The sequence below is a fragment of the Telmatherina bonti genome (assembly GCF_933228915.1).
Source record: "Telmatherina bonti genome assembly, chromosome: 12".
NCBI classification, from domain to species: Eukaryota; Metazoa; Chordata; class Actinopteri; order Atheriniformes; family Telmatherinidae; genus Telmatherina; species Telmatherina bonti.
Genome location: NC_136610.1, coordinates 35,485,396 through 35,512,334, shown reverse-complemented (window position 1 = coordinate 35,512,334; position 26,939 = coordinate 35,485,396). Strand labels below are relative to the sequence as shown.

The 26,939-nt window shown below is 43.3% G+C and overlaps 1 protein-coding gene across 1 annotated transcript in view; it reads left to right on the top strand.

The window, feature by feature from the left end:
• Window positions 1-26,939, top strand: part of pigg (phosphatidylinositol glycan anchor biosynthesis class G (EMM blood group)) — a gene marked incomplete at its 3' end in the record, with an annotated part of 109,359 nt that overhangs the window by 66,346 nt on the left and 16,074 nt on the right. The window contains exons 9-10 of the mRNA XM_079249810.1: window positions 8,252-8,443; window positions 26,601-26,910. Of these exons, the coding sequence (XP_079105936.1) occupies window positions 8,252-8,443; window positions 26,601-26,910 (502 nt within the window). The remainder of the gene's footprint in view (window positions 1-8,251; window positions 8,444-26,600; window positions 26,911-26,939) is intronic.

The following is a 26,939-nucleotide window of genomic DNA, read 5'->3' as shown; positions in this document are numbered from 1 at the left end:
GCCTATGAAGAAATGTATAAAACTGCAGTTCCCCCTTCATCCACTAGGGTCTCCAAAACAAAGCAAATCCCCATAGACTCCCATGTCAAAAAGACCAACTTCACAGCAGAAATAAACATGTTTATAGCAGAAATAAACATGTTTATAGCGGAAATAAACATGTTTACAGCGGAAATCAACATGTTTACAGCCTGGTACAAAAATCCATTTTAGGTTTAATAGGTCAGGTTTACCTTCATGACAACTGTGGGGGGAGTGAATTCTTTCTAACTCGCCCGTTTAAAAGTAATTTAATCTTGAAGTTCGGGATATTTAGGGGCGTGTCCTTTTGATTGACAGGTACCCGATCTCCCGCTTCAAGTAAGAAGAACGTAGAACAACCGCGGTTTTTAGCCGGTTAACAACGTGACTTAGCTTTAGCCCGCTTACCTCCCTTAGCTGGTTAGCTCCAGTTATCTCCGGGTTAGCTCGGTTAGCTCTTAGCTACAGAAAGCTCGGAGTTCGCTAGATGTCAATCATCCACCATGACGCTCATAGCCCCCCTCTCAGCTTCACCTCTTTGCCCGTGCATGCCCCTGTCAAGATGGTGATGGTAGGAACCGCCCACCGAGCTTCAGTTCCGCTCTTCAGAAACCTATGGCTGACATCACGGAGGCTACGTCCATCTCTTTATATACAGTCTGTGGTCTATCCATATGTGAAAATGGAATCTCCTGTTCCTCCTCTTCCTTTCTGGAATTGTAAACCTCAAACGTCCTGGTGATCAGTGAAGATGGAGTAATCTGCTCGTTCAGCATATTCAGGTATCAGCTGACCTCAGTCTTTGGACACATAAAGCTGCTGAACCCAGACCTGACCCTCAACAGATCATAGACGGCCCGACAGGCTTGTACCATAGACACGAAGCATGCTGGCTTCATCAGTTCTTCTGCTTCTCTTCCTACCCTGATACTCCATCACTCTGGAACAGGACCTCAAAACCTTCTTCGAGCTCCAGAGTCCAGTCTTTCTGCTCCCTTGCAACCTTTTCTCTGGTTATTTGATGAAGTTCAGCACAATGACTGGTTAGTTTGAGTCAGATGTGTTGGAGCATACATGGAAACCTGCAGGATTATGGCCCTCGAGGACCGGAGCTGGACACACCTGGTTTAGCTGATCACATTGTTCATGTGACTGTTTGCTCTTTTACCATTAAACATGGTCCTGAGTTCTACCACTGTTTTTCTTCCATCTGATCTCATCAAACGTTTGAGTGATCACCATCATTCAGGATGTTTTCCCATCACATTTCTTCCTGGAAGACAATGGTTTCCCACCATCCTTCCAGTTTTTAATGATGCGTTGGACATTTTTTTACCCACTTTTAGCGGTTTATTCATCTCATTACATGTTTTCTCTGCCTGATGCAAATAATTTGTTATTTTCCACGACCACAGAATGTGTCTTGTCTTCTGACATGATGAGAAGCTTCTCACGCAGAAGTTTGGGTTAAACATCATCATTCATGCAGGAATTATCCGATGGGATGCTCTCAAGGCTGTATTATCCAATGGGCATTTTCGGCACAGACCCAGGGGCCCACACCCACTTGGGGCCCACATAGGTTCCCCCTGGGGCCCATGTAGGGCCCACATAGAGCATATACCAGCAGTTTGGACATGAAAAGTGTCTAGTGTGTTGCTATTGGTACCACTGACTAAGAGATGTTAGAAATGTCGTTTCGCAGCGTATCATTCACAATTTTCACAATGTTGCGGTGGAGAAGGGGGCCCTGGAACACTCTGGGCCCAGGGCCCTCTGCACTTTTAATCCGGCCCTGCTCTTACCTGTCTGTTTAGCTAATGATGAAAGAAAATCCTACAAATGCTCTGCTGAGAGAAAGTCAGAACATTTAGATGCATTTTTCTCCTGTTTCTCCATATATCACAGAGCCAGGTGCAAATAGCTGCTTCCACGCCTTTCAGATACTCGTGTACCTCTGCATCTTGTTTGTAAATATCAACAATAACTTACTGTCAAAAAGTTTGCCTCAGGCGGGAGGCATTAGTAAATCTGTCCCTTAGCAAGTCACACTGCAAACACTCTGCAGAAACATCGTTATAATGTTAAATAACAACATGAAAATAAATTAATTAAACCTAAAAATGACAGAATTTCTGTTCATTTATGTCATTTATGTCTGTATTGTGTGTTTGTGTACATGTAGCAGAGTGTCTGACTGTAAATGTCAACGCTGACATGTTATTACATTACCCAGCTGAGACGGGGAATGTGTTCGCAAATTCCTGCTTCTGGTCATGTTTTAATTTTTATTTAGGTCACCGTTCATTCCTCCCATGTTATAGTTTCTACCGACTCCTGAGGGAGACATGTGGCTATCAGCTGCTAAACGCTCAGCTGTGTTCATTAACTGGTTGTTTGCTAAATCTTCGGCATGGTGCGGCGCATGTCGAGGCCTCGGCAGACGGACAGCTGCTGCCTGGACTGAATGACGGCTGATGGCAGTGAGAGTTGGATGAGATGGGAATGTTGTTGGCTGTGAAGCTGAAAGTTGAGCTGAAAGATGCGTAACGTACACAATGTGAATGTTAGAATAACCGTTTGTGACGCTTCGGTTCTTTAAATGGCAAAAAAGATGGCGGTGTGGCGGTCCGTGTGCTGCTTCAGTTTTCCATCCAGTAAAACAGAAGATAAGGATGCTTAATGTCTTTGTTTTACTAAAAGAGTTAAATTAAAATGTGTTTAATCCTATATTATATACATAAACTCCACTGAGACGGATGATTCCACTGCTTTTCTCTTGTTATAGAAAGATAAACAGGACACATTTAACCTGGGGTTGTAATGGAAGCGTTTTGTGTGATAGTCTGCCTCATAGTTCCCGTTTGGATGTGGACGTGAGGAGGCGTGGATGTCACAGGGCAGAAGTAGAACTCCTTTTCAGCACAGCGAGGGTTAACGGTGAGGCAAGACAGAAGAAAATACCGTCGAAGACGACAAGAGTGAGGCGGCCTCTTTCATTGTTCAGCATCTTCAAGACGAGGTTTCCTTTTTCTGCTTCACGTCTGAAACGGCAAACCCTGAAGAAATGACGTAGATCTGCATGTTTACAGCAGCTGTAGTGTGTGAGGTCACTGCAGACGTGTCAGAATCATCATACGTGTTGCCGTGTCAGAGTAACACAGAACACAGCAGCTCTGTCCCACAGCGACGAGACAGACGTCTTCCAGAGTTTCTGTCCCACAGCGACGAGACAGACGTCTTCCAGAGTTTCTGTCCCACAGCGACGAGACAGACGTCTTCCAGAGTTTCTGTCCCACAGAGACGAGACAGACGTCTTCCAGAGTTTCTGTCCCACAGCGACGAGACAGACGTCTTCCAGAGTTTCTGTCCCACAGCGACGAGACAGACGTCTTCCAGAGTTTCTGTCCCACAGCGACGAGACAGACGTCTTCCAGAGTTTCTGTCCCACAGCGACGAGACAGACGTCTTCCAGAGTTTCTGTCCCACAGAGACGAGACAGACGTCTTCCAGAGTTTCTGTCCCACAGAGACGAGACAGACGTCTTCCAGAGTTTCTGTCCCACAGCGACGAGACAGACGTCTTCCAGAGTTTCTGTCCCACAGCGACGAGACAGACGTCTTCCAGAGTTTCTGTCCCACAGAGACGAGACAGACGTCTTCCAGAGTTTCTGTCCCACAGAGACGAGACAGACGTCTTCCAGAGTTTCTGTCCCACAGCGACGAGACAGACGTCTTCCAGAGTTTCTGTCCCACAGAGACGAGACAGACGTCTTCCAGAGTTTCTGTCCCACAGCGACGAGACAGACGTCTTCCAGAGTTTCTGTCCCACAGCGACGAGACAGACGTCTTCCAGAGTTTCTGTCCCACAGCGACGAGACAGACGTCTTCCAGAGTTTCTGTCCCACAGAGACGAGACAGACGTCTTCCAGAGTTTCTGTCCCACAGAGACGAGACAGACGTCTTCCAGAGTTTCTGTCCCACAGCGACGAGACAGACGTCTTCCAGAGTTTCTGTCCCACAGAGACGAGACAGACGTCTTCCAGAGTTTCTGTCCCACAGCGACGAGACAGACGTCTTCCAGAGTTTCTGTCCCACAGCGACGAGACAGACGTCTTCCAGAGTTTCTGTCCCACAGCGACGAGACAGACGTCTTCCAGAGTTTCTGTCCCACAGCGACAAGACAGACGTCTTCCAGAGTTTCTGTCCCTCAGAGACAGACGACTTCCAGAGTTTCTGTCCCACAGAGACAGACGACTTCCAGAGTTTCTGTTCCACAGAGACAGACGTCTTCCAGAGTTTCTGTCCCACAGAGACGAGACAGACGTCTTCCAGAGTTTCTGTCCCACAGCGACGAGACAGACGTCTTCCAGAGTTTCTGTCCCACAGCGACGAGACAGACGTCTTCCAGAGTTTCTGTCCCACAGCGACGAGACAGACGTCTTCCAGAGTTTCTGTCCCACGGAGACGAGACAGACGTCTTCCAGAGTTTCTGTCCCACAGCGACGAGACAGACGTCTTCCAGAGTTTCTGTCCCACAGAGACGAGACAGACGTCTTCCAGAGTTTCTGTCCCACAGAGACGAGACAGACGTCTTCCAGAGTTTCTGTCCCACAGCGACGAGACAGACGTCTTCCAGAGTTTCTGTCCCACAGCGACAAGACAGACGTCTTCCAGAGTTTCTGTCCCACAGCGACAAGACAGACGTCTTCCAGAGTTTCTGTCCCACAGAGACGAGACAGACGTCTTCCAGAGTTTCTGTCCCACAGAGACGAGACAGACGTCTTCCAGAGTTTCTGTCCCACAGAGACGAGACAGACGTCTTCCAGAGTTTCTGTCCCACAGAGACGAGACAGACGTCTTCCAGAGTTTCTGTCCCACAGCGACGAGACAGACGTCTTCCAGAGTTTCTGTCCCACAGAGACGAGACAGACGTCTTCCAGAGTTTCTGTCCCACAGCGACGAGACAGACGTCTTCCAGAGTTTCTGTCCCACAGCGACGAGACAGACGTCTTCCAGAGTTTCTGTCCCACAGCGACGAGACAGACGTCTTCCAGAGTTTCTGTCCCACAGCGACGAGACAGACGTCTTCCAGAGTTTCTGTCCCACAGCGACGAGACAGACGTCTTCCAGAGTTTCTGTCCCACAGCGACAAGACAGACGTCTTCCAGAGTTTCTGTCCCACAGAGACGAGACAGACGTCTTCCAGAGTTTCTGTGCCACGTTACGCAGCACCAGATCCAGCTTTCCCCCCTGCAGCGTCCACGGTTTTCCACGCCCACTCCTTCCTGTCGTTTCTGCTGCGACAGTCGTGTAAACATCACACGGCAGCTGCACTCGGCTCAGACGTCACATTTTCTGTCCTCATCATGGATTAATGATCCATAAACGGCTGAGACAGAAAATAGTCTGACTTCTAAAATGTCCTGAAGACGGTTTTACTGATTTACTCATGAATTAATAACAATCAAAGCCACATTTTTCACATACATTTTACTTTTACAGACACTTTTCTTTGTATTTAATATTATTTGACTTTTTATTTTGTTTATTTATTTGATCTATTCTATGGAAATATTTACAAAATATTATGTTGTCATATAAGAGAAACATTGTCTCATATCATTTTCTTGAATTTTCCATCTGATGCATGAGTGTGTGCTCACCTGCACCTGCAGGTATGGGTGTGTATGTGTGTGTATGGGGGTGCGATTTCGTAGGAAGCGTGCAGGGAAACGCGGCATCGACCTGTTGGAGAGGAAACTTCCGTGTTCGGCGACATGTGGCGTCGTGCAGCTGCTGAATGAAGCCGTTCATCCTGCGTCAGTCATCCTTTTCTCTCTGCCTGAACACTGAACCAAAGCTGGAATATTAAAGATTTAACCACAATATTTGTCAGAAAAGTCCCAGTTAGGTTTTCTGACATGGTTCGGGCCGAGTTAAACATAATTAACTGGAGTGAAATGAACGGGGGACGAGCTGCACTGATCTTTGGTTTGGATTCATCACACAGCATATGTCTCGTCTCTTCACACTGAAACATTTCCCACGTTTTTCTGGCCGAGCAGCTGACAGAACGCAGCCGCTTGTGATTACTCCGGCTGTCGGATGAAGCTGTGACTGTTCCATTTATATTCAGCCCAGGACGGGGGATTATACTCTGCTCGCCTTGCGGAGCAGAGATGGTGGATCCTGACCTCTTCCAGACCCCTGCTGCCCTTTTCTTGCTGCCCGTACTGCCTGTTGCTTTGATAATGAGATCCAGGTAGCACTATGCCTCCTCTAGTCTCAAAGTGCCAACCCTCCTTGCTGCCTGATCCAGATAATGGCGAACACGCAGCTCCTGCTCAGCTGCGACATGTCCTTTGAGGTCTTATTATTTCCTGTCTGTGCTCAGCGTGGCATAATTTCACACTGTACGCCTTTCAGTCCAACAGATCCGTGTTGCTTTTAACATTTAACGTCACGCTGCAGGATGTGACTGACAGCGGTAAAGTTTTCTCCTTGATCAGCTAAACGGAAATAAGCTGTTTATTTTTGTTCTTCCGACGTTAATTTAAATAAATGAAAAGTTTGCATTAATATGTTTAATATGAATGAGTTTGAGTTTGGATGTGTGGAATAAAGTCTTTCATCACTGATGCCACTTTGAAAACCCGGGTCAGTGTGGGTAAAACTAGATATGGCTCGGTGTTGGGGCATTAAAAATATTTACATGCTCGGTAAAAATATCCCGCATGCTTCATTAAAATAGACAAGAGAAAACTGGCTGAAAAGCAGAATAATGTACATGAATTTTGAAAAGACGTTGAGTTTATTAAAAACAAGAATAACTGCGACCTCATTTTCTGTCTCTTACCTGAACGCAGGTGTAAAAATACTAATTAAATTAATCATGGTAAACATCTGGCTTCATGCTGCTGTCAGGAAACAATACTTTGGTGTAACCATACCGCCATTCACATCCCTGGTCCGACCAGAACGTGAATCTCACAACAACTCACCATTCACTTCAGAACCGATTTTTGATTCATAATCAATACACTTCAGTATCAGAAGGTGCTAATTTCCCAAGTAAGTTCATTCTTCTATAAGCTAGAAAGCAGTGAGAAATTATTTGGACTGATTTGAAATGTGACATGTACAAAACCCTGTCTTCATTTCAATGGAAAAAAACAACACAGTAGCCAGACCATCATTGTGCTGCTGTAAAATAGCTCCTATGCTTCGGCATATTTAGCAAGTGTTGTAAAAAAGAAATACAAATTTGTTATAGAATGTTTCCTGTGTAGGACCATGGATTAAACAACTCGGAACCGTGCATTAGACGGGTATAATGCGCGACACGGAGTCTAGAACACCACGACGCGCAGCGTTGTTTATAAATACTGGATAATTGTGTTACATAATAAAGATCTCAGTTCAGTCAAAATAATTGTGATTGTAATTTTTGCCATAACCGAGCAGCCCTACTAACAACATGATTTAGCTTTTGCTCTCATTTACACCATTAGCTGGTTAGCTCCAGTTAGCCCCGGGTTAGCTCTTAGCTACATGCAGGTCCGAGTTTTCAAGAGGTCAATCATCCACCCCCACACTCACAGGCGACACACATGACGTTGCTGAGATGGTGATAGTGGGAACCGTCTAATGGGCTTCAGTTCAGGTATTCAGAAACCGACGGTTGACGTCACGGAGGCTCCGCCCATCTTTTTATAAACAGTCTGTGCAAGTGGGAGCGTGTAGATGTTAAACTGAAGAGTTCCCAGGATGGAACCTTGCAGAACTCCACATGTAATTCTTGTCTGCTTAGATGTAAATGTATCTTTTGACACAAAGTACTTCCTGTTCTCTGCGCATTTTGAAACAGTTTGGTGCCGTTCCAGAGAGTTGGGCGAGTGAAATTCACGTGTTTGTATTTAATAATGTACGTTTCATGCTGCATTGAGGGATTTTATGTGGAAGTTAATGTGTTGATTAATGGATTAAAAATATAATTTGAATGGCATCATGTAATTAAGAGATACAAAGAATACCTTCTGCTTCTGGAAGCACTGGAACAAGTGTCAGCAGGGATAGTTGTTTTATTAAATGCATTGTTTGGGTTTTTTGGGTGGTTTTTTTTTTTTGCAGATATGGCTCGATGTGTCTGGAATAAAGATGAATAATGTTAGACTGCAGGGTATTTTTGCATCCTCTGACATTTTGACATTCTGTTTTTCTTTTGTCAGCTCTGAACACAAGATGATCCTCTCCCTGCTGTCTGCGTTCTGCTTGGTTCTCATCTACCTCCTGGTTCAGAGACGATGCTCGTGGGTCTCCAAGGTGGCCCTTGCACTTGGCCTGTTGGGAGTCTACAGCTACCGGGCAGCTGTCGGCAACGTCTTGTTTCCCTGGCAACACTCTGGTCGCACTGCATCCAGGTAGGTTTTTATTTTTATTTATTTACATTTTTCCGTCAGAGGCGTTTGGATGCACTGAGATGGAGATGCAGGCTGTGATGCATGCATGTTCCATCCGGGATGAACTCGAGTCATTAATTGTGTTGCTAAACTGTCGATAGCTCTGTTTTTGCTTTACATCCACCTGCAGTAAATCTCTCTGCTTCAGTGTCCCTTCAAGTCATAAACGTCGGACAACATCTTAAATTAAACTGATTGCATTGAAAGCGGTATCAGTGTGTGACGGCGGCTTAAATTAGAAGCCAGCAGGGAATCATAGGCACAGCTTTTTCTGCTTTTTACCTCCAACCCAACACATATCTCTCCCTCTCGCTCTCTCTCTGTCAGCCACAAGCACATTTTTCCCTCGTGTTTTCCCTAAGTGACAAATTCAAAGTCACATTTTACCAAATCAAAGCCATAAGCTGCTTAATTAGAACAGTGAGTCCGTTGTTCTACAGTAAGATTTATTATCCACAAGAGGAAAACATCTTATGTCCTGGCAAGTTCACCCCAAAGTCAGCTGCTGCAACTCTAAGCAAAATTGCTGGCCAAATGACCTCTGTTAATGTTGTGAGACTAATTTCAGAGACGTGAGCTACATCTCAGACTCTCCAGGCCTCAGTTAGCACGTTAGAGGTTAAAGTTTATGATAGTATAGTTAGAAAAAGGCTAAAGGGTAAAAATATGTAAAATGTCTGCAGTGTTAGTGCAGTTTGTGCTTGTGTCAAGTTATTTTACTGGTTCAAACTGTTTATTTATTAACAGATAAATACACTTTTGCACAAAGTTACTAACGAGCATTTTTTTCCACTATGTATTATGCAGTTATATATATTATGAGACTAATGAAAAGGCCACATCTTAGACCCTCCAGGTCTCAGTTATATGTTAAAGTTTATGATAGTGCAGTTATAAAAAGGCTAAACAAGTTGGCCTTAAGACAGTTAGATGATATTTTAGCCTGACTTTGCTGTCTGTGATATTATCAAGATAAGAATTAGCAAAAAAAAGGTCCCTTTTTGTGAGGATTTAGTCTAAATATCTGAATGTAGACTGCACTACATATGTGTGGAACTGTTAGCTGTAAGTAAATAAGTCTCAAAACCCCAAGTGTATACACAAGCTGATCATTGTACACGTATGGTCCAATCTGTACATGTCAACAATGTGTATCCACAGAAAGTTTCCAAACACAAGCACAATAAAATCCATGAGTTTGAGGGTAAAAATATGTAAAATGTCTGCAGTGTTAGTGCGGTTTGTCCTTGTTGTTATTTGTTATTTTACAGGTTGAAACTGTTTGATGTTTATTAACAGATCAAAATACACATTTGCACAAAGTTAGTAACAAGACTAATTTTACTTCGTACAAAAACATCTCAGACTCTCCAGGCCTTGGTTAACACGTTAAAGACTGAATTAGTTTTCTTAAAGACATTTAAGTGACGTTTCATTCTGATGTTTATCTGGGATTTCACTGAGACAACAATTAATGAAAGAAAAATAGTTTTTAATAGGATTTAGCTTGAAATGCTGAATATAGACTGATGTGCTGCTAGTTATATGTTGAGATTAAAACTGGGTTAGGTAATGTTGGGGAGCTAGCAAGATGTGAAGGTAGCACCCTGTTTTGGCTCCACCCCCTGCCTTGACCCCTCCCCTATCTTGGCCCCTCCCCTTGCATTGGCTCCTCCCCCTCTTGTTCTGCTCCTTGCGTGATTCGAGGCTTTTTTATTCGCAGCTTTTTCCACCAACGATTTTCTCTTTCTCGGCTGTTTAGCAGGAGGAGGCAAATAAACTGAGCGGGAAATCCTTCCTGCATTTTCTCAGCCATGTTTGCCTTCCGAGTTTCTTCTTCACTACTTTGTATTTTCATCCTAACACGCTGTTTATATGCAGGGTGTAGCTATCAGGTATGCACTGCTGGAGGGGGAGGAGGGGAGCTGGGAGAAGAAGCTACGAAATATAAGAAATGAACAACTCCATTTGGGTCGGAACGTTTGGATTGGTCAGAGTTTTTACAGATTTACAGTAAACTGAGGGGTCTAACTATATTTCTTATTGCTCATGATTACAGAATGTATAGACTACTATCAGGACAAGGAACCGCTTCACCCAGAGGAACATGTAGCACTTACTTTAAAAATGTAGTGGCCATTGAAGTCTAAGTCAGATGGTTAAATAGGCATGCAAGAGTAATTGAAATGGGCTAGGGGTTATACTAGCAGAAGACTTAAATTCACTCCAGGACGTTGCAGACCAGATTAACAAACAGACAAAGATGGTTTTTGCCAATACTTATTATTATGCAGATGTGGAAAAATATTCATAGTGCATTTGTCATGACCAGAAACAATTTGCAGGAGTATTAACAAGTACACATGCTGGAATCAGCACTCTAAAGTCAATCAGGTAAAAATACAACCAAACTAAATCCCTTCTATTCTCAAGAGGGAAACATAGTTCTGGTAAAAAAAAAAAAATCCTGGTTCCAGTTTTTAGAATTCCAGTTCCAACGGCTTGTTGACGTTCAGGATAGTGTGGCTCCCACCACATGTAGGTCATGGTTAGTTTCCTGGGTTTAGCTCATCATCGCAGGTTCTTGTGGATCTCAAAAAAAAAAACCCGGCCAATTCCACGTGATTTAAGCTCATCACGCTTGCTCCGGACGGCGGCGTCAGTTCGAAAACTTTCTGATGCATCGCTTCTAGGTGTTTCCCCCGTGCCTCCCTGAACGCAAACAGCACCATGTTAAAAAAAAGGTGCAGTCACGTGACCATGTGCTGCGCGAGTTACCGCGAGACGGCGCCGAAATATCACGAGAATTCGAAAGGTGTGCTAACAGGGGTTACAAAACATGTCTCTGAGCAACATTATTTACCCCAGCTTTAAGTTATTCTGAAATTAAACAACTTTTGTGGAATCGGAAACAAACTTAACTTCGAGTTTTGCTTTCGGACACGAGACATTTGATCCATAAAACCTTAAAAGTGGAAGTAGATTTTCTGTCCATTTTCTATAACTGTTACTTGTTTGGAGAAGAAAAACCACAAAGTGCAAGCGTAGAAAGTGAGTTGCATCATATTCGGAGAAGGTCAGGCCGTGTAACGAGTGGATAAGTAGTCAAGGAAATTTGTGCAACACTTTTGGAAGGAGCTCAGATGGAAGGCTGTTCCACCTCTCCGCTTCTTCTCAGTCACGCTCAACAAAAGCATTTAGTGTCAGCGTTCCTGTTGATGCTTCATGTACAAATGAGACAACAAAGCGTAAATCTGGAGCGTGCACAGTGTTTTTACCTCTAACAGTTCTGTTCATGGGGGAGAAGTATTTCTTGTCTCTTTTTTTTTATTATTTTTCCAGCTATTAGAATCACCTTAGTTTCAGTTTCCTTCACATTGAATAAGACCACTGCTTCGACGCCCCTCCCAGTAGGAACCCTCCCCTCCATACCTTCAAACCATTATCAGGCCTGTAACCATGTTGATTTTCTGCACTAGATGACAAAGCAGTTCAGTGGCTGCCAGCTGTTTACTGTCCAGTGCCGTCAGGACAGTTCCCGCATGGTTGATTAAGTCTGATGAATCTTTTTAATTAGGGCTTTAAAAAGGCATTAGTATTCTTTAAGATGTGTTTATGTGTACGCATGTAATCCTTCCTCGCAGATTATATTTGCTGTATGTTGATAGCAGTGTCTGTTGAGTCTTTGTAGCTCCTGAGTGTAAATTTCACTCTGCAGACTGTGGCTTTCCACAGTTATCTGCCACTAACCCCCGTCAGGATATAATGAGTGCTCAAGACTGCACACGGCTCTCCTGTCTCGTTTCCGTGACCTCCCTTCATCTACCACCAGAACCTGGCCTTCCCTAACCTTTTCACTTCTTTTTGGCAGTTTCTCTTACCGGCGCACCTAATTAAAAGCTCAACCTCCGGCCCGTACGCATTCGCAGACACCTGACAAAGCCATGCAGGGACTCTGGCTGCTTCTGATGAACTTCGTGATTGACAAGGTCGACCCGGTCCTTCAGAACTCAACTCACGGATCATTACAATGCTCTGCCTCGTGGGTTTGTTTTAGATTTAGTTCACACTGGCATAATTCCCAACCTAAGCTGCGTTCGTGAAGTTTTATGGTTTGGTCCATCGATGACGCTGAGAAGGAGACGGAAACCCGATCGGTGACGTCATTAAACTCACTGATAGGTGAAATTAATTATATTGATCATAGACCTGATCTTAACAATAAACATTAAAGTAGAAGAAGTAAACCCAAAATGGCAGCAGCGTCCAGACCACAGACTGTATATAAAATAAGATGGACGGAGCCTCCGTGACGTCACCCGTAATTTTCTGAAGAGCTGAATTGAAGCTTGGTGGGCGGTTCCTACCATCACCATCTTGGCAGGGTCATGCGTGTTGTCTCGCCAGGAAAATACAAATATGGGCAAAGAGGTGGAGCTGAGAGGGGGCTGTGAGCGTCATGGTGGATGATTGACATCGAGCGAACTCCGAGCTTTCTGTAGCTAAGAGCTAACCGAGCTAACCCCGAGATAACAGGAGCTAACCAGCTAACGGAGGAAAGCGGGCTAAAGCTAAGTCACGTTGTTAACCGGCTAAAAACCGCAGTTGTTCTACGTTCTTCTTACTTGAAGCGGGAGATCGGGTACCTGTCAATCAAAAGGACACGCCCCTAAATATGCCGAACTTCGAGATTCAATTACTTTTAAACGGGCGAGTTAGAAAAAAATTCACTCCCCCCCACAGTTGTCATGAAGGTAAACCTAAAAAGGATTTTTGTACCAGGCTGTAAACATGTTTTTTTTCTGCTTTGAAATTGGTCTTAACCTGATGTTAAGTTTACCTGCTGGACTCTCGTCTCAGTCCTGCATGTGCGTCCGCCTCCTTGTCACATCTCCATGGAAGATGACACACAACTAGTTGGTTTTGAGCTCTTCATGCCACCACCTTGGATTTGAAATTAAACAAAGATGGAAGTGAAGAACAGACTTCCAGGTTTTATTCAAGAGTTTAAACAAAATGTCCTGTAAAACATTTAAGAATTGCAACCATTTTATGCAAACTCTCTTCATTTCAGGGACTTAAAGTAACGGACCCTTCACTAAGTCCTACCCTTGAACCGCCACTGACCAATCCTACGTTAGCAACGGTAGCTAAGAGACAATGGTCTGGCTAAAGTTCCCTTCCTGTAGAAAACACCTGAGCAGTACAGGGTGATGTATTTTTCACCTTCCTAAAACTCAAGTAAAACACCAAAAAAAAAAAAAATTGTGTGGAAGACCTCCTTTGCAGCTGAATTCATCAAAGATTAAATAAATTTATAAAATAAATAACTCTTTGTTCCAGTGTAAGATGCTAACGCCAACTAGCACGCAGTTGTTAGCTACAAGACTAGTAGAACTGAAAGTTACTCGTACTAACACAGAGTAAGGTAGTTGTGTACCACAACAGTGTTGGATGCCAAACAAGCAACAAGTTAAAACATACCAGACATCGACATCTACAGGAAGTCAGATATTAAAGGTCGCTTTAAATAAAACAGACTCGCCCTGCAACGCAGCAACATATGATATCATCCTTTACATGTTTGTTTCGTACAGGAATAATCAGGGTCAAAAACTTTTCATCTGCATCTGTCTTCGGTTGTTGCCGTTCTGTGGGTCCTTCTGCCCACCCCCTCTCTGAAATGTATGGTTAGTCAGGTTGAGATCTGATGGCAGAATATTCCACTTTCTTTCTTTAGGCTACTTTATTTATACAGCACCGTTCATGTACAAGACAATTCATGTACAAGTGCTTCACATTAAACATTAAAAGCATTACAGATGGTGTAAAAACAAACAAATTAAGCATAAATGACAACACAAATAGCAAAATCACAATGAAAATCATTAATTATATTAAAATAAAAGCAGATTGAATAAAAGTTACTTTGCTTTAAACAGTTGCTGGTGTGTTTTGGCTCATTGTTTATCCAATCAGCTTTGCTTAATCTGAACACATTTCCTCCAGTTGCTTGAAATTATCAAAAGATCCCAGACAACCCAGGGAGCCATGCATTCCCATACCATCAAACTCCCGCCACCGTGCTGTACTATGGATGAAGAGCTGCTCTTCTTCCCATTGTTGTGGTTGTTCTTCGTTTCTTCTGTTCCAAAAACTCGACTTCTTTAATGGTTTTTGGTGAAGTCTCATCTGGACTTTCTATTCTCGAGGCTGATTGATGGTTTGGTCCATGTGGTGAAGCGTCTGTATACCGATACCTCCTAGAGATCGTTCTTCTCCTGGGTGCATTTGTATTTATTTGTATTTTTGATCTCCATTAGCTGTTGCAGTACAGCTATTCAACATGCCTCTCATGATACAATGATTACACCAGTTTTGCACACAACCTGAACAGTGATAACACATACTCAGCACATGCATGTTGTGGAACGATCCTGCAAACATCCACCTCTGTTCTTTCTCCATAGACATCCAGACATTTGAATTCCCAAGTCATCCAGCGCCTCCTCTTTGTCTCACATTGTACCAAACTGGTAATTTGTTCATTCCTGACATTTCTCCCATCTCCCTGATGGATTTATTCTTTTTATTCAGCCTAATGAGGATCTGTTTTCGCACAGAGAGCTCTGTTGACTGCACGTTATGGACTCACAGCGACAGATTACACATGAAAACGCCACAACTTCACACATTTTACATGCTTGACTGGTGAACGCCTCTCGCCATGAGACTGCTGGGATAGGCTCCAGCTTCCCCGCGACCGTTGATCTGACTAAGCTGTTCGGATAATGACTGAATGAATGCAGCCCATTAAATCGCTTTAGGGTTAACCGTCCAATCAAAAAGTTGTATTTCTTAAATCTTTCTGCCAATTTGAATGTGAATTCTCTCAAATTAAAGATGAGAGTCTGAACTTTAAGCCCATATTGATTAGATAAATGTATCTTGAGGATGTTTTGGTAAACAGCTACGTTTTTGTCCAAATACGTATTACCTGCTTTTCTAAACTAAAGCTGCTCAGGCTGCTTTCTGCTGCAGGTAACGTACTAGTACTTCACACACAACCCAGTTAGAATAAAACTAAAGAAAACAATAAAGAAAAAGAAAGATCCTTTAGTCTAAATGTTCGTGCAGCTGTTAAAAACGCTGCTTTGATTTTGGAGTCGTGGCGCTCAGATGACTTTCCCACGGGTTGCATCTGTTTGTCTTTGTCTCTGAACAACCATGATGTGAAATTCATGGTTATTTTTAGATGTAAAATCTGAACACTGTACTAAAATGCAGGGAAAAAAGGCAAAAATACATTTTGCACATCTCATTTATTTCCCCTACCATGTATCTGGATGTTAGAAGCTTCGATTTTTTTTACAAATGTCTTTTTAAAGTCCGATCTTGTCGGGTTATTCTTTCTGTAAAGCCTCCTGACAACTCCCCAGCTCCCTCCTCGCCTTATCTTTGTGCCAACTGCCTAATTGCTCTGTTGCATCTTTCAAAGCGACTAATGGGGTTGAGAACAGCCAGCGATGCTCACTTTAAAGGGTTCAAAGAGTCACTTGGACGGGTGTCACTGTAGATGCTGTTTGTCTTTTGTCTCTCCCTGCTGCTCTCCTGCTTCCTCTTCGCATCGTCAGGAATGAAGCTAAAAATAGTCGCCTGACTAAGCGAGCTGACAGCGCAGTCAGATACTTTGCATCGTTTGTGTTTAACAGGTTGGAGGAATACCTCGACAATAAGGGCAACATGAACGATGCCACGTGAACAAATGTTGCAGCAGGATGCAGCTCCACATCAAAGCGTCGAGTCAAACCGGTCGCAGCTTGTTTACATCAGAACAAAAGTTTGTCTCGCTCTCTGACTACCCCCCCCTCTTCTGCATATACGGCACATTTTCTGCCAAACATCAAACCGCAACAAGCGTTTACAACGTTTGGGTGTGTGTGTGCGTGCACGGCTCATACCTGACCCATTTGATCATGTACTGCTTGATCTAGAGTCTGTTGTGCAGCTCCCCCAATTTAAAAATATTCATACCCACCGATCCTGCTTAAAAATGGAAATGTATGCGAACTTGTCTCCAAACACCTGTGAACTCTTACAACACACACACACACGCACACACACACACATGCACACGAAAAATTCAGTTTTACCACCCAAGAGGAAGAGCCCTTTACCCCTGGTGGACCGCAGTCAGACCAGTAACATTTAACAGGTGATCATCAGAGAGATGTTTGCATGCTTCTGCTTTTTGTCTCCGCGCCGTTGCCGTGACGACGTCATTTCAGGCTAAAAAAGACGTCAACATGCGCTCCTTGCAGAGCGGGAAGTGATTAGATGCTTTCCATCGTTTCAAAGTCCTCCACTTAGTCCCAGTTGTCACGTGCACATGCTCCGTGTCATCCCGCAGAAAGATGCAGGGCTCAGACGAAGCTTCAGACCCTCCTCATCCTCAGCCAGCTGCTTCCTCGACCAGTCGACTCCCTGCTTGGGCTGATTTACTTGAAGTGTAATCCTGACGCAGGTGATTGATGAAGAGGATAAAGCAAATTTGTTAAGGAGATTGGACATAGTCTCACCTTTTCTGAAACACTTGCTGGAGAACCAGTCCTTGTTTCCAAGGTAACAGGAAATGCAGGCGGCTCTGCAGCCTCTGCTAACGTTTAGAAAATCCGGCACATAAGGTGAGATTGATTTAAGTCAGCAACTCCGCGTCAAACAGCGGCGAGGATTCCCTCGGGCCTTAAAGCCCCCAAACATCTTCAACTCTTCATTGTTGGTGTTTATTTCAGAGCAGAAGAGTTAAAAGTAGGAAAATAAAAAAAGAGGAGAAATGTGACTAAAGATGCCAGTCAGCAGCGGCGGTGTAAAGAAGCCAGCTGTACTGGCTCAGCAGCAGGTTGGTCTGAAAGAGATCATACGAAGACCAATTTCCCCGCAACACTTTGAGAAATGGTCGTAATTTCCAGGCTGGAAGCCGATACTTGTTCACACGGCTTAAACAATGACTCGGCTAGTTTATGGATTTTACTAACGAGTCATTTTGCACATTGAAAACACAGGATGAGATGCACGATGCAGTCTTCACGTTAAAGGCGGTGGATGTGGCTGTCGCTGCAGGCTCGGTCCAGCTTATATTCAGGTGTGTTCAGTAGCACAGAAACTACAGTATGTTTCATGTTTTTCAATTCAGTTTTATTTATTTAGCACATTTAAAACAGCCCCTGCTGAAGGTGCTTCACAGTACAGAAAATACAGATTAAATTATTTAAAGTATAATAAAAATAGAAAAGTAAAACTTGTGATTATACAATAAAACCTCCTTATAAGAGAGCAATAAAATAAAATGTTTTAATAACAACACAAATGAAAAGTCACTTTACGGACGTCCATCAAACACTCATAAGTCACTTCATCGGGTCCGCCTAGCAGGTTCCAGGTTGGATCCCTTTTTCCTCCTCTTCATTCTTGGTGCAACAGATCCAACAAGGTGTTGAAAACATTTTAGAGCTTTTGCTCCAAATTGACATAAAGCATCATGCAGTTGCTGCACATCATGACCAGAATTACCCATTCCACCTCATCATGATGAGAATCTCCCGTTCCACCTCATCATGATGAGAATCTCCCGTTCCGCCTCATCATGATGAGAATCTCCCGTTCCACCTCATCATGATGAGAATTTCCCGTTCCGCCTCATCATGATGAGAATTTCCCGTTCCGCCTCATCATGATGAGAATCTCCCGTTCCACCTCATCATGATGAGAATCTCCCGTTCCGCCTCATCATGATGAGAATCTCCCGTTCCGCCTCATCATGATGAGAATCTCCCGTTCCACCTCATCATGATGAGAATCTCCCGTTCCACCTCATCACCATGAGAATCTCCCGTTCCACCTCATCATGATGAGAATCTCCCGTTCCGCCTCATCATGATGAGAATCTCCCGTTCCGCCTCATCATGATGAGAATCTCCCGTTCCGCCTCATCATGATGAGAATCTCCCGTTCCGCCTCATCATGATGAGAATCTCCCGTTCCACCTCATCATGATGAGAATCTCCCGTTCCACCTCATCATGATGAGAATCTCCCGTTCCGCCTCATCATGATGAGAATCTCCCGTTCCACCTCATCACTATGAGAATCTCCCGTTCCACCTCATCACTATGAGAATCTCCCGTTCCGCCTCATCACCATGAGAATCTCCCGTTCCACCTCATCATGATGAGAATCTCCCGTTCCGCCTCATCATGATGAGAATCTCCCGTTCCACCTCATCACTATGAGAATCTCCCGTTCCGCCTCATCATGATGAGAATCTCCCGTTCCACCTCATCACCATGAGAATCTCCCGTTCCACCTCATCACCATGAGAATCTCCCATTCCACCTCATCCTGATGAGAATCTCCCATTCCACCTCATCACCATGAGAATCTCTCGTTCCACCTCATCACCATGAGAATCTCCCGTTCCACCTCATCACCATGAGAATCTCCCGTTCCGCCTCATCACCATGAGAATCTCCCGTTCCACCTCATCACCATGAGAATCTCCCGTTCCACCTCATCACCATGAGAATCTCCCGTTCCACCTCATCACCATGAGAATCTCCCGTTCCACCTCATCACCATGAGAATCTCCCGTTCCACCTCATCACCATGAGAATCTCCCGTTCCACCTCATCACGATGAGAATCTCCCGTTCCACCTCATCACCATGAGAATCTCCCGTTCCACCTCATCACGATGAGAATCTCCCGTTCCACCTCATCCGTGATCAGAAGGGATGGACATGGTCAGCAGCAACACTCAGGCTGTGGAGGTTAAACCATGTCATACTGATACTGAGGGGACCAGAGTGGGACCAGAAGACGGATGGATCCATGTTGTCATGATGTTTCCAGCAGATTCTGATCCTACCATGTGAATATGGAACTGAAATGGAGACTCATCAGACCAGTAACGTTTCTCCATTTTCTATTGTATTATTGACCTCTGGATGTTTTCTCCTCTTCAGACCTTCTCTGGAAACCCTGGAGATTGTTGAAAATCTCAGTAAATACTCAGACCAACAACCTCAAATCTCCTTTCTTCCTCGTTCTGATGCTCAGTTTGAACTTAGGCGAGTCATCTCCACCGTGACCACATGACTACATGCTGCCGTGTGATTGGCGGGTTAGATACATGTGTTGACATGCAGGTGAACGTGTGAAGTTAATAACTGGCCGGTGAGTGTATGTGATTAATGCGAGATGTCCTGATCGTTGTTCCATCACAGCTGAAAAGGAGAAAATGCCATCCGGACTAACGAAATGGTCTGAAAGAGAGTTTTACGATCTATGACTTCTACTGGAAAGTAGAACTGCTTCAGTTTTCCAGGTTTTCCGTCTCCAGTACTGTAAGACGATTATCTGTTTGGTTTCATTCGAAGCATCCAGTCAGATGCTTTGAATGAAACCAATGCTTCACTTCAAGCTAACTTGGATTTTTTTAGGTGAATTTCGATGTGAACATGAGTAAAATCTGTTTTTTTGTAAAACCGCATGTCTCCCAGCACAATGCTGATTGAGGTTATTATGGTTATAAGGTTGTTATTAACAGGTTAGCATAATTACTGCAAAATACTTTTTTTTTAATATAATGAAAAGAGGATTCAAGAGAATCAGTATTAATGCTGTTTTGAGTCATTTTCTAGAGTCTCTTTACAAGATAAACTTTGATCCATCGATTATTGAGCATATTCATTCATGCTCAATCTGCTTTAATAAATGTTTAATGTCCTGCCTCGTCTTATCAAACCGATTGTAGATCGGCCTCGAAATGACTCGAGAGCTCCTGCTTTGTTTCCCAACAAGCTTCTCAAATCCACAAAACGACCTCAGCGAACGATGCCACAAGTAAGGAAAATGACTTTCTTGTTGTGGAATCAGGAAAAGTGCATTGTAAACCTCAGAGGGAATCTCCAGCAGTTCTGGATTCTCCTCCTGGTGAAAATTGCTCAAAAGAAGTCCCTGAAAGCTTCCTGACTAGGCATGTGATCCTCTGAAAACTCAGCTCCTCGCCTTTTTACCAAAGGTTAGCTGCTGTCCACCATCTCATTCAGACTTCCTCCCACAACTCCGGATGATACACGAGACTTAACCTTCCAACTCTTCTCTGGTTTTTTATCAGGACATGATATTTAAACTCTTCCACTTGAAGCAGCAGCTGTTTACCAACCTCTTTTCCAGTGGATGACTGTAGCCTCATATTAACTCAGGTGATAATGTTCATCCCTGTATCTCCAGATGAGGCTCCAAACCTTCCCAGTTGCTACTGGAGGTCACCGTTGAAGCCAACACGAACGCAACTTCTGCAAAAAGCAAACATCCTAACTGGAAAGCCTCCATCTCTGCATTGGAGAATCAGTCCATAAAAGTCACAACAACTCCATAATGGCCACGGTTACATGATGTTTTTTTAATTCGGAATTAATAATTTGGAATTAAATAATTCGGAATTAACATATTCTCCTACGAGTTTACATGAAAATTATAATTCTGCTATTTTTATTCTAAATGTGAAGTAGCAGCTTCACTTTCTGCAGCAACTGAGAAGGAGAAGAAAGATAGACCACCGAACACGGGAGGTGAAGGTAACGAGCATGCTCAGAACGACCGGAATTAACTTAGAGCGGAATGAAGGTTTACATGACAGAGGAATTAAATAGTTCGGGATTAAAATGCGAATAAACCAGACACTTACATCAGTATTAAGTTTCATTCTGAACAGAAATTTGCATTAGGAATTAAGTGTTTACATGGTCGTTTTTCATCTGTTTAAAGTGGAATTATCTTTTATTCAGAATTAAAGAGTAATTTAAACTCCCATGTAAACGCACGGATTGATTGTGAAGAAAATAAAAAAGGCAACTTTGTTGCTGTGTTATCGGTCTTTTACAGGCCACTGTGGGCAGGAGATACACCACCTGCCCAAAGGCAAAGACACACACTAACATTTCACTGGTTTTAGCTTTGACTGTGTCACATATTCGCCGTGGCGTTGTCGTCATAAGCTTCTGTAATCTCACAACATTTATTTCCATCCTGAGTTGCTTCATTTTATCTCCAAGATCTCATTCTGGCGATGGGAGAGTCCCACGTCCAACAGATTCCAGAGACTCTCAGCAGGATTCAGGTCTGGAGTCGGTGGTGGGCTATCCATGTGTGGAAATGATCCTGGTCCCTGAGCCACTCTTTCACAATCTGACCCCATGAATCCTGGAATTGTAAACATGAAATATGGCCGTTCCAACAGGAAGATGGAATGACCTGCTCATTCAGTGTAGTCAGGTCATTCTTAGGGTCAACATAGTGTTGCTGAACCAAGGCCTTGAACTTAGACCTGACCAACTGCAGCAACACCAGGTCACAGACTACTGTAGAGGTCTGCTCTCCAATCAGTCTGGAACAGGGTAAAATTGGACAACAGACTGTATATAAAACGATGAGCAGAACCTCCGTGACGTCACCCGTAGGTTTCTGAAGAGCTGAATTGAAGCTCGGTGGGCGGTTCCTACCATCACCATCTTGGCAGGGGCATGTGTGTCGTCTCACCCGGAAAATACAAATATGGGCAAAGAGGTGGAGCTGAGAGGGGGGCTGTGAGCATCATGAGGGATGACTGACATCGAGTGAACCCCGAGCTGCCTGTAGCTAAGAGCTAACCAAGCTAACAGGAGCTAACCAGCTAACAGAGGTAAGCGGACTAAAGCTAAGTTGCGTTGTTAACCGGCTAAAAACCGCGGTTGTTCTACGTTCTTCTGACTTGAAGCAGGAAATCGGGTACCTGTCAATCAAAAGGACACGCCCCTAAATATGCCAAATTTCAAGATTAAATTACTTTTAAACGGGCGAGTTAGAAAAAAACTCAGTCCCACCACAGTTGTCATGAAGGTAAACCTTACCTATAACCCTAAAATGGATTTTTGTACCAGGTTGGAAACATGTTTTTTTCTGCTGTAAACATGTTTATTTCTGCTGTTAACATGTTTATTTCTGCTGTAAACATGTTTATTTCTGCTGTGAAGTTGGTCTTTTTAACATGGGAGTCTATGGGGATTCGCTCTGTTTGGCAGCCCCTAGTGGATGAAGGGGGAACTGCAGTTTTATGCACTTCTGCATAGGCTTCCCTTTTAACTGCCGGAGGCGCCGTCTGTCTAGGTCTATGATCTGGACTCCCTAGACCACATGACCTTCCCATGTTCCAGAGTCCAAGATCTCTAGACTTATTATCAGTTTTGAACATTTATTAATCAATATCGAATTGATACATCAAAATGAATCGATTTGAAAGTGAATCGGCTCACGGCTAGCAGGTGACATAAGAGATTGTCTTTCAACCTGAAGAGTCCTGGAAATTCTCTTTGAGGAGCTCGGGAATCTGTAGCTTTTATTGGTTCAACCAGGCTGACTTGTGCACTCTGCCTCAAAAATGTGTCAAAGCATACAAGATGCCATTTGTCTCGCCTTAGTGTTGGAGAGCATGTTCATTGTTCCTGGAATTTGGCTGCAGGAGAGAAAACATGTCTGCAGTTGTGTGCATCCTGCATCTTCCATGTAAAGCAGAGTTGTTAGACAGCAGCAGCAACAGAAGTCAGAAAGATTAGTGTTCAATTTCTCTCAAGGTTTTCTTCCTGCACATTAGTTAACGCCTAAACCCTGGCAGCAGCGCACATCCATCACTGTTCTTGCATAAAATTCAATTCAGGTTTTGGATTTTTCCTTTTTTTTCCGTCCCCTTTGCTTAAGATAATAATGAATACATTCCCTGCAGTATTGCCAGGGCAACGGTGAATAATGAAGAATAGTGCTGGATGGAGAACATTACTCTGCTCCTTTCCTCTGTTGGAATAGTTTGTCTCCATAAAACATACTGATTGAATACATTCCCAATAATACATGTCCAATACTCGCTCAGCTCCTTCAGGTCAGCCATTATCCTGTAGTTCAGTGGTTCCCAACCTGGGGTCCCTGGACCCCCAAGGGGGCCCCGCAAAGAGCACAGAGAGTCGCAGAGGATTCGACTACTCAGAGCCTGTGGGATTTAAATGAAGTCCGTGTCCACACAGAGATGAGTTTATTTTCTTTTCGGCATGTCACTATCCAGGAACTGGTGGTTTCAGGGCCTGAAAACACTATTTTTTATTTAATTAATGTAACATGTTTGAGAAATGTGACAGAGTAGATAAGTCGTCCTTTTCTTTAAAAAAGAGCACTTTACAGTACTTGATTTTATTAAAGACAAAAGTTGCTAGGAAATATTAACATAAGAAAATTTCTCTTTGAACAGTTCTTTAATATAGTGACAATTTAAACACCATCATGTTTTTTGTAGTGATTATGTGGTTTCAGTATCGTTCATCCAGAACCAGTTTTCAGCAAGAGATGGGGGATCGGCTGTCCAGCACAGCTCTGCAGAGGACAGACAGACTGCTTTCATATTGTCCACATGTCTGTCCATTTTCTCACTGGGAAGCTGAAGTGCTCCCAAACAGGTTATTTTAAGAAGGTCTGCTAGCCATAACATCTGTTAGCCATAATGTCCACAAGCCATAACATTCACAAACCATAATGTCTGCTAGCTATACTATCTGTTAGCTATAATGTTCACTAGCCATAACGTCCACTAGCCATAACATCTGTTAGCCATAATGTCCACAAGCCATAACATTCACAAACCATAATGTCTGCTAGCTATACTATCTGTTAGCTATAATGTTCACTAGCCATAACGTCCACTAGCCATAACATCTGTTAGCCATAATGTCCACAAGCCATAACATTCACAAACCATAATGTCTGCTAGCTATACTATCTGTTAGCTATAATGTTCACTAGCCATAACGTCCACTAGCCATAACATCTGTTAGCCATAATGTTCACTCACCATAACATCTGTTGGGCATAACGTCCACTAGCCATAATGTCTGCTAGCCATAATGTTCGCTAACCATAATGTCTGCTGGCCATACTATCTGTTAGCTATAACGTGTGCTAGCCATAATATCTGCTAGCCATAACATTCTCTAGCCATAATGTCCACTAGTCATAACATCTGCTAGCCATAACGTCCATTAGCATAACATTTAATAGCCATAACTTCCACTAGCCATAACATCTTTTAGCCATAACGTCTGCTAGCCATAATATCTGCTAGCCATAATATCATTAGTCATAATGTCTGTAGCATAACATCTGTTAGCCATAATGTCTGCTAGCTAGAGGCTGTACATAAGGCGCAGAGCAGTTACTTTTGGAGGGAAGCTGAATTCCTACCAAACAGAGAGGGACTGAACCTTTTGGCGATGCTCCTTTTATACCCAATCGTGGCACTCACCTGTTTCCGATTAACCTGTTCACCTATGGAATGACTCAAACAGGTTTTTTTGGGGTTTTTTTTTTTTAGCATTCCTTAACTTTCCCGTCTTTTGTTGCTCGAGTTCCAGCTTTCCAGAATGTCTTGCCGGCATCAAATTCAAAATGAGTGCATATTTGCAAAAAACAAAAAAGTTTATCAGCTTTTTAAACTTTAAATATCTTGTCTTCGTAGTTTATACAATTGAATAATGGTTTAAAAGGATTTGCAAATCATTTGTTTTTAACTTATGTTTTACTAAACATCCCAACTTTATTGTAGTCAGGGTGCAGTTACAGTAACCATGTCTGGTGCCTGAGCGGAGACTTTGCTCCATCATCCTCTTATCGCAGTGTGCTTTACCTCTAAAATGTTCTTTTTATTAACTTTGTTGCTACAGAAGCGGCATTGGAGCTTTTATTTTCCCACTAAAGATAAAAAGGAGAAAACAAAAACTTGGAGATTTGTTGGAGTTCAGAGGCAGTAATGTCACTAATCTCAGAAACCTCGGTGTGCAACAGCCTTAATACACAGTTTAATGTCTTATGTTAGAGCAAAGTCAATATAACATCTTATTTTCAATTAAATTTCACTATTTGTCACAGAAAATCGTTTCAAGCTCTTTTCAAAGGAAGCAATTAAATTCAAATCCAAGTATAATAATTTAAAGTACTGATAGATATAATTGTGTCCAGTATCATTATCATTAGTTTATGGCAGTACGATAGCTGCCCTTTCTCAGCAGATTTTACACTTCAGACAGCATGTGATGCCTTGTAAACTTCTCTGGCTTCTTGCTTTGGGCGAAAACTTTCCAAACTGGCAACCTCAGCAGAAGGAGAAACACAAGATGAAGAGCAGAGGATGATACCAGAGAGGTTAAACCAAAACCTCTGGAACTGAGTCGGAGATGAGAGAAGTCCCGCAGGTGGAAGATCCTGAATGGAAACGATCGCTGCAATATCGTCTTATTATTGATCTCTGGATTCTGATTCAAATAGAAATTATGATGGCAGAATTTCTGAGACCAGCAAACATTACATCCATTAAATTGATTCAGGCTAATAATTTAAGAAACTATTAACCTTAAAATGAACCTAAAATAAAATAAGAAGTTCTTTAAAGTCAGATGGAAGCAGAAGCAGCAGCGGTGTGAGACGCCTGTTTTCCTCTGGCGATCTGCTCCGACTTCCACCTGCTGACCTTGAATTATTAATGTTACACTGACACACCAGGTTCAGGATAAAGGAAGGGTTGTGAGTCACCCAAATATGAGGAATACTGTCAGACGAGAGGCAGAGATATGAAGTTAATTAAAACTGAACAGTGAAGAAAAGATCCATCTGAACAAACGACTTCTCTGGCTTGTTGATGAATTTTATTTTCTCTGATTCGACAAAAGTTGCTTCATCCATCTCTTTGATTAGCGTCCTATTCAGGTAGCTCCTTCCTGTTTTCTTCTGAAGGATGTTTACTGAGCTTGTTTGGATTCTGATTAGTAGTTTCATGAAGCTTTTGTTGTTCAGTAAATAAATCCTGGATTAAATTCTTCAGAACCCACATCTGCATATTTTTTATTGCAGAGTAAAGCGCGGCGTCCGGAGTCCGCGTCCCGTTGTCAGTCAGAACACAATAACTGGAATATTGAACGAGAGGTTTTTGTGGAGATGTCTGCTTCCTGTCTCTGCAACGTCTAATCTTTTTATTTTTCTGTCTTTCAGGGGAACAGTGGAGGCACGCTTTGTTTACGTCTTTGTTTTGGGCATCCTCTTCACGGGCTCTAAGGACCTCCTGCGGTCCCAGATCATCACGGCAGATGCCAAGCTGAAGAGCAGGGGATTATGGGAGATTTACAGCGGCTTGGTTTTGCTGGTTTCTCTCCTGTTCCGGGCGCACAACCTGCCGGTCCTCTGCTGCTGCCTGTTGATCCAGACGCTCATGGCCCAGTTTATCTGGAAGAAGCTCCACTACGATGCAGCTCAGACCACCATCATGCACTACTGGTTTGGTCAAGCCTTCTTTTACTTCCAGGTAGGCATCCGTAGCTGTGACGAGCAGCA